The following is an 8960-nucleotide window of genomic DNA, read 5'->3' on the forward strand; positions in this document are numbered from 1 at the left end:
TTGAGTTTCTTAGGGCATCTCTCATGTCTTTTTCAAATTTATGGTCCCAGGTATCAAGACATTGGCTGGCATATTATCATTTACTAAATAACTTAGTATTAGAGAAATGGTATAAATGTGGCATTAATGTATATCAGTGGTTTTTTTTTTATTCACTTAGAGGAATGATGCAAGATATTATTAAACAAGATTATATATTACATCAGGATCCTAGGAGTACTTAAGACTTTGAAAGTAAGCATATTAGTATAGATTGGGAATTAAATGAGTTTTTATTTTTATTCACCAAACCTTGTAATAGAAGTCAAGAGACCAAGATAAACAATAAGTCAATAGCCCACACCACATAAATTTTACAAATCAGTGTACCTTAAGGCATCTTATACAATCAAGTGCCAAAGTGGATTGATCTTCCAGAATGGCAAAATAAGGTCTTCTAAAATGGTGCTTCTCTGGAAAAGCAGTGTTTAAAAAAAAAAAAGTCAAAATTATCAGAATTAACTTTTTCAGACTTTGAAATTAAACACTTTTGCAATAACTGTAGATTTATTACAGACATGCTCATGCTCTGTCTCTCTCTTTCAATAATAAATGAACATTAAAAACTTTGAAAAAATAAGTGACATAAGGAGGCGGTGCTTGTGGCATGTAGGGTGCATATTGGCAGTATAGGCTCATTACAATTCACCTTTGCTTCCTCTGTTGGGTCATTTCTTTTGGTGGCAGATATTTTTCTTGCATGTCTGTCTTCTTCCATTTAAATTTTTTTTAAGTTTACTTATTTATTTTGAGAGAGGTAGAGTGCAAGAGGAAGAGGGACAGAGAGACAGAGACAGAGAGAGAGAGTCCCCAAGCAGGCTCCGCACCGTCAGCACAGAGCCCAATGCAGGGTTCCATCTCCAGTGAGATGGCGAACTGGTGAAAGCATGAGTTGGAGGCTTAAGCGACTGAGCCACCCAGGAACCCTTGTCTTCTTCAATTTTGACTGATCGAATTTCTCCACCTCAGCCATATTGAGTTTGTCAGACACTATTGCAGAGGAAGTAGAGGAGGGCATACAGGAAGTGGAGTTAATAATAATTTTTATTTCACATAGTTTAAAAAACACGTATGACAAACATGGATTAAAACTTTGTTATTCTTTTTTATGAAGTTATAAAGTCAGTAACATGGCTTTTTTTTTTAAATTGAGGTATAATTGACAGGGGAAATTTCAGATGTATAACATAATTATTTGATATTTGAATATGCTGTGAAATGATCACCACAGAGTCTGGGTAACATCCATCACCATACATAGTTACAGTTTTTTGTCTTTGGATGTGAACTTCTAGGATTTACTCCGTTAGCAACTTTCAAATATGCAGCACCGTGTTATTGACTCTATAGTCGCATACTGTGTATACAACCCCGTGACTTATTTTTTGTATACCTGGAAGCTTGTAACGTTTGATGCTTTTCCCCTATTTCACCCACCCCCTAATCCCTTCGTCTGACAACCACCAATGTGGTTACTATAAGTTTATTTATTATTATTATTCCACATATATGTCAAATCATCTCTTTCTTTGTTGGACTTATTTCAGTTAGCATAGTGCCTTCAAGATCCATTGATTTTGTCACCAATGGCAGGAATTCATTCTTTTTCATGACTGGATAATATTCTTTTGTGTGTGTGTGTGTGTGTGTGTGTCTCATTTCTTTATTTTCCATTAATGGATATTTAGGTTGTTTCCATATTTTGGCTTTGTAAATTATGCCGCAATGAATACGGAGGTGCATGTATCTTTTTGAATTAGTGGTTTTGCTTTCTTTGCTTATATAGAGACAGAGACAGAACATGAGTGGGGGAGGGGCAGAGAGAGAGAGGGAGACACAGAATCAGAAGGAGGCTCCAGGCTCTGAGCTGTCAGCACAGAACCCTACTGGGGCTTGAACCCACAAACTGTGAGATCACGACCTGAGTTGAAGTCGGACGCTTAACTGACTGAGTCACCCAGGCACCCCTGGAAGTTCGTTTTTACTTTATGAGGACACTTCATAGTGTTCTCCATAGTGCCTGCACCAATTTACATTCCCACCAACAGGGTACAAGTGTTCCCTTTTCTCCACTTCCTCACCAACTCTTGTTATTTCTTGTCTTTCTGGTAATAGCCATTTAACAGGTGTGAGGCGATATCTCACTGTGGCTTTGATTTTCATTTCCCTGAGAATGAGTGATGCTGAGAGCACCTTTCCAAGTACCTGTAGGCCATCTGGATGTCTTCTTTGGGAAATATCTATTCAGATTTGTCCATTTTAAGAATCAGATTATCAGGGCGCTTAGGTGGCTCAGTAGGTTGTCTGACTTCAGCTCAGGTCATGATCCCACAGTTCGTACATCTGAGCCCCACGTCGGGCTCTGTGCTGACAGCTCAGAGCCTGGAGCCTGCTTCAGATTCTGTGTCTCTCTCTCTCTCTAACCCTCCCCCACTCATGTGTGTGCCCTCTCTCTCTCTCTCTCTCTTTTTCACTGTCAAAAATAAATAAACATTTAAAAAATTACAAATCAGATCATCATTTTGCTCTTGGGTTGTATGAATTATTTATATTTGGGGGATATTTATCGAGTCAGATTTTTACAAATATGACTTCACATTCAATAGTTTGCCTTTTTCTTTTGCTGTATAGAAGCTTTTTATTTTGATGTAGTCCCACTTATTTATTTTTCTTTGTTGCTTTGTTTTTGGTGTTGGATCCCAAAAGAAAAAAATCATTGCCAAGACCAATGCCAGGGGGCTTACCATCTATGTTTTCTTTGAAAATTTTATGGTTTCAGTTATTACATTAAAGTCTTTAATCTATTTTGAGTCAATTTTTGTGTATAGTGTGAGATAGTGGGCCAGTTTTATTCTTTTATATGTGACTGTCCAGTTTTCCCAACACCATTTATTGAAGAAATTGTCCTTTCCTCATTGTATATTCTTGGCTCTTTTGTTTTAAATGAGTTAGACAATATGCATGAGGTTAGTTTTGGAATCTCGATTCTATTCCACTGATGTGATGTATCTGTCTTTATGACAATGCCATATCATCTTGATTCTGTAGCTTCGTAATATAGTTTGAAATCAGAGTGTGATGCCATCAGCTTTGCTCGTTCTCAAGGTTGCTGGGCTATTCAGAGTCTTCTGTGGTTCTATACAGATTTGGGGATTGTCTGTTCTATTTTTGTGAAAAATACTAGCAGAATTTTGATAAGGATTACATTGAATCTATAGATTGCTTTGGGTAGCATGGACATTTTAACAGTATTAATTCTTCTAATCCATAACCACAGAATATCTTGACATTTATTTGTGTCTTCAATTTCTTTCTATCACTGTCTTTTGGTGTCTAATGTACAGCTCACTAATTCACTGGTTACATTTATTCCTTGGTATTTATTATTTTGATGCAATTATAAGTGAGTTTATTTTCTTAATTTCTCTTTCTGATAGTATTATTAGTGTATAGGAATGTAATAGATTCCTGTATATTGATTTTATACCTTGCTATTTTACTGAATTTGCGTATTAGTGCTAATGTTTTTTAGTAGTGTCTTTGGGATTTTCTTTTATAATATCCTGTTATCTGCAAATATATGTATCTGTAGATATTTAAGTCCATCTGGTCCAATATGGTGTTTAAGGATGATGTTTCTTTTTGATTTTCTGTCTGGATGATCTATATATTGATGTAAGTGAGGTATTAATCCCCCAACTTTATTCTATTACTATTTCACCCTGTAGATCTTTTAATATTTGCTTTATATAGGTGCTTCCTAATTTATTAAATGTTAGAAAAACATAATTGATTTCGCCTATTGATTCATTTCTCTGCTCATTTAAGAAAGAAAAATGGACTTCTCTAAAAGATTATTATCTATACTTACTTTATTTTTTTTTGCACTCAATCACTTATGAACTGATTGCTATGAGTCTTTTGCATCCATTTCTCCATATAAACTTCTTTGTCAAGGATCAAAATGATCTCCATGTTGCTAAATCCAATAGTCAATTTCCAATTCTCATTTTCCAGACTTTGTGTTTTGTCTCTCTCTCTTCCCCGGCAATGACTTTTTTATTTTATTTTCTGTTTCTTCCCTACTTTCCTATATTTTATACTGCAGGATTCCCCAGATTAGTCCCTAATCCTTCTCTCTACATACCCTCCAAGCCTTGCCCTTCTCACTCAGATCACTGCTTTATCCTTTGTCTCATCTTTGTTCTGACACATCCTAATTTTTATAACCTACCTTGATTTTTCTACACTAATATATACATATATATAGCATATATTACATATATGTTATATATTATGTATGTTATATATATGTTATATATGTGTCATATGTTATACATATATATGTTATATATAATATACATGTTATATATAATATATATGTTATATATGTTGTATATATGTTATATATGTGTTATATATATGTTGTATATATATGTTACCTACTTACCCTTTTAATCCTATATGCTCTCAAATATAACATGTCCAAAACCAAACTTGATCTTTCATGCAAACCCTGCTTTTTTTTCATAATTTCTCCATTTTATTAAATAACATCTCTCTCCTTTCAGTTGCTCAATCAAATATTTTGGAATCAACCTTGACTCAAGTTTACTTTCAAATCCTGTTCCTTTCCTTATTGAAAACTTTATAACTTCTTTCCTTTTTTTCAATCTTCTTCCCAAGAGCTTATTCTCAACAGTGTAGTCAGAATTATAATTTTAAGACTTAGGTCAATTCTTGTCACTTCTCTGCTCAGAAATTTCCCTTGTTTTTTTTCCATGTCACTCGGAGTAAAACTCATGAAGAGTTCATATGGACTGCAAATTCTGACCTGTGTTATTTCTTTGACTTCATTTCCTAGAGTTTTTTTTTAGACATTCCCTTAGTTCTGATTTTGCACACATGGCAATGGAGATTCTCTTATCTTGCAGCCCCTCCCTCACACACTCTTGCTGTCTTCTCTGCTTTCTTTTCTTTTTATAAAAGTTTCTCTTTCCTTCTTATTTAGTCAGGTTTTTTTTTGAGGGAGAGAGAGGGCACAAGTGAGTGAGGGGCAGAGAGAGAGGGAGAGAGAGAGAATCCCAAGAGGGCCATATAGGGAGGGAAAGAGAGGAAGAGAGAGAGAGAGAGCAGCGGGACTCACTCATTGCGGGGCTCGAGCTCACCGGATACAGAGCTTGAACCCACAACCCGCGAGATCATGACCTGAGCCAGACAGAGTCTGATGCTTAACTGACTGAGCCACCCAGGCGTTCCTCTGTTTTATTTTCTTGACTTTACTTACAATTATTTCAGCAATATTATATTTAATTGATTTATAGTCTTGTATCTTGTGTCTTGCCACTAGAATTAAGTCCCTTCAGGACTTGGTTTGTCTGTTTTGCTCACTATTTTTTATCTTTCCACCAAGAAAAAGACTAAATGCCTATAAAGCACTCAATAAATATTCACTGAATGAATGAATGAATGAACGATTAAAATTTGAAGACAACTTATGTTTAGTGAGATTTATGGCGTTCAGAAGAGCTTTATCGTAAATAATCATAATAAATTTGATGTAAAAATAATAAATAATTTGATGGATGTCATTGTGGTTGCTCAGCAGGTAGATGGACAGATGTGTAGGTCTAGGAGTCATATTAGAAATGAGTAAATATATATATTTATATATTATATAAGTATATATATACACATACATATATATCTGTATATACACATACATATATATCTGTATGTATACATACATATATATCTGTATATATATATGTATGTACACATAATATATATATATATCTGTATATATATGTATGTATGTATACATGATAGTTAAAGCCCCAAGAACAGATATAGTTGCCAAAAGTGACCATGAAAACAGGAGAAAGATGAGTTGACATTGGAATCAAGAATCAAAATTGAGCGCATGTCTGCCTCCTGCTTTCTCTTCTTACCTATCACTTCCCGCCTACCACTCACGCTCCTGAAAAAAAGGTGTAAAAACTTCAAAGTGCCAATCTACATCAAATAATTGGCATATGATTTACAAGGTATGAATAATTGGAGTGAGTAATCTTTCTAAAAATTCCTGTATGATTAGATATTTATTTTTGACAATCAAGACATTATCTCCAAGTCACTAAAGATGAGATAGAATTATTTTTGAGAAAACATTGTTATATTTTTGCCCACTTGCAATATTCAGATGTTTTCACTTTTACCAAGAGTGAATTGCATGTTTTTTTCTGGTTTTATTTTTTGTAACAGTACATGGGCACATGCAGATTTTCCAAAACTTTACCACACCTTTCATGTCTGGTGGACTTAATCTGGGTTGATATCAAACATATTCAAAGTCTCCGGGTGACATAAACTGGTGGCACAAAGAGCGAAGGGATGAACAGGCGACTTTGACACAGAGTTAAGGCAAGCGGAAAGCTGCTCGTGGGCAGATACACGTCATGTTGCCAATGAAGTGGGTTGTTAAAAAGAAAGCTTCTGAAATAATTTATGATGGGGTGACTGAAAGCATTTTTCGGTTAAAGCCTTTAAGGAAATGACAATAACTAAATCAGATCTTTGCTGTTCTCCAGAATCGGCTAACATTGGCCATAGGAAGCTGTGAAATACAATACCAAAGTTTTGAAGGGAAGTACTGAGGCAGCGTAGCTGTTTTATCTATATCGTACAGAACTATGAGTGAATTTGTGTTGCTCTCTTAGTGTGTTTCTGCTGCATGACCTGAGAAAATATTCCTAGGATGAATTATTTTATTTCAATAGTTTCCTGGTGGATGGCAGATATTACACTCTGTCCTAACTGAATAGACACGTTGTGTTGTTTCTCATCGTCGCATATTACGAATTGCAAACACGATTAATGTGCATATCCGTTGTAATTCTGCATCCTTTATTACAAATGTGTAACGATAAAGCAACAACTTTGTCAGAAGTTTTGTGTGGTGTATTACCCTCTAGCGAATCCTCTTTGTGATAATTTTGTCATACAGATTCCATTCAGCACACGTATGTGTCTCCTCTCTATCCTCTTGAAATTAAGACATTTCTATGGGACGATTGATGGTTTTCCATAAAAAATATTTGTGACGTCAGCTTTTAAAATCTATCCTGAATATCACCTCCTGATTTTACAGCCAGTCTGACACCATTCGTGTTTGAAAAACAAAAAAGAAAAATCCAAAACTCCTTGTTTCTTTTTTCTTTTCTTTTCTTTTCTTTCTTTTTTTTTTTTTTTTTTTTTTTTTTTTTTTTTTTTTTTTTGCAACGTGGGATACAAATTTCCTTAAAGATCTCAATGGGAAATACTTTTAAAAACTTCAAACTATTATTGGGCCTTGGCTGAGTTTTGTTTTGTTTTTTTTAAACAGTCAGATACAACAAATTTAAATAATCAAATACAACAGTTAAAATTAATTACATTTAAAATTAATGCATGTATTTTATTTTGGAACGGCACCATTTGGCTCCTGGTGCCGTAAATATTGATATACCTTTGCTTTCAGCATTTCGTATTCAGTGTCTTATGACAAATTGTAACTTATTCTAGAGAATAATGAAGAATATTTTTTAAATATTTTAATCCAAGTGTATCATTGGAAATGTGTATAAAGAGGTGAAAAATACTTTCTAAGTCACTCCCATGTTTCTCTTGTACTTTATCGAGAATAAGATTTTATTCTGGCCAAATATATCTCTATGCAGCATTTACCAATACTGAAGTGACTTTCATAGATAATAAGAATGCTTAGTATTTCTAGCCTCGGACTGCCATGTTTTGAAGTAGATCTTCAATACACATGAAGTTTACATATTGAATAAAAAGGCCTACAGTTTATATGCATCGGATATAATTAACTGGTTCCAATTGGTTTTATCAAGCTTCAAAAAATGACTATTATCTAGTTGTCTAGTTATTATCAAGTGTTTTCAAGACACTGATTTGTATTTGATCTGAAGCTTTTCTCGTTCCTTTGCAGGAGCTGGAATTTTCAAATCTGTTCGCTGTTCTCCACTGCATTCATTCGTTCTTTGCTGCCAAAGTAGCTTGTTTGGACCCCCTCTTTTTAGGCAATCAGGCTGCAGCTTCCGCTGCTCCCAGCTCTGCGACAACAAGCAAAGCCAAGTACACAACCTGACACACGGGGCTTCCTTTTGCCATGTACCGTGACTGTACAAGCCGAATGAACATCCTCATCATTTTAGACGCTGGAGAAACAATGGTGTCACCAGGTCGACAGTGAATTCGATTTGAAATTTCAGCAGAAAACAAGAAGGTCCTAAGGGATCTCAAAAGCATTTCTGTTTTGGAAGGCATTTGTGAATAATCTTAAAAGAACCTAACAGCTCGTTCTCACTCAGTTTATTTGTACCAGTATTTCATCAAAAGTGAAGACAAAAAAATGAATGATTCAAAGTATGTACATAATATAAAAAAATTGTAAGCTACCTATAAATAAAAATACCACTTAAATGGTTATTTCTGTATTTTAGATTATTTTGTATGACAGATACCTGTCGGGCCAGATCATGAACTAATGCCCTATCATTGAATTATAAGTAATATAAAGGAGGCAGACCATATGGCAGCAAAGGAAAAAAAGCATGCAAAATTTCATCAAGGAAGAAAGCACTTTAATTTGCTGGTGTAAAGTTTTCTGTGTATTCTCATTCCGCAACATGACGCTGGCACTCCGATTTTGTTTACCTTGTTGTCAGATATTCTTAAGAATTTCAAAAGAATAAATTCATTGATTCCATGAGAGTCACAATGTAAAATGTATTATTTTTCCTTAAATCACTGAAACCAACGTTTTATCGCTGCTAGTGTCAACCAAACATGCCAAAAGATGCCCATTTAATGACGAATGAAGAAAACATTCGTGAACCTCTTGGTCTTTCCTTCGT

General features: G+C 34.7%; 1 protein-coding gene across 1 annotated transcript in view; it reads left to right on the forward strand.

Moving 5' to 3' along the window:
- Positions 1-8753, forward strand: part of SNTG1 (syntrophin gamma 1) — a 340050-nt gene extending 331297 nt beyond the window's left edge. The window contains exon 17 of the mRNA XM_047842783.1: positions 8033-8753. Coding sequence (XP_047698739.1) covers positions 8033-8191 — 159 coding nt within the window. The 3' untranslated portion in view covers positions 8192-8753. The remainder of the gene's footprint in view (positions 1-8032) is intronic.
- The last annotated feature ends 207 nt before the right edge of the window (positions 8754-8960 follow it).

This window comes from Prionailurus viverrinus, chromosome F2 (genome assembly GCF_022837055.1).
Source record: "Prionailurus viverrinus isolate Anna chromosome F2, UM_Priviv_1.0, whole genome shotgun sequence".
NCBI lineage: Eukaryota > Metazoa > Chordata > Mammalia > Carnivora > Felidae > Prionailurus > Prionailurus viverrinus.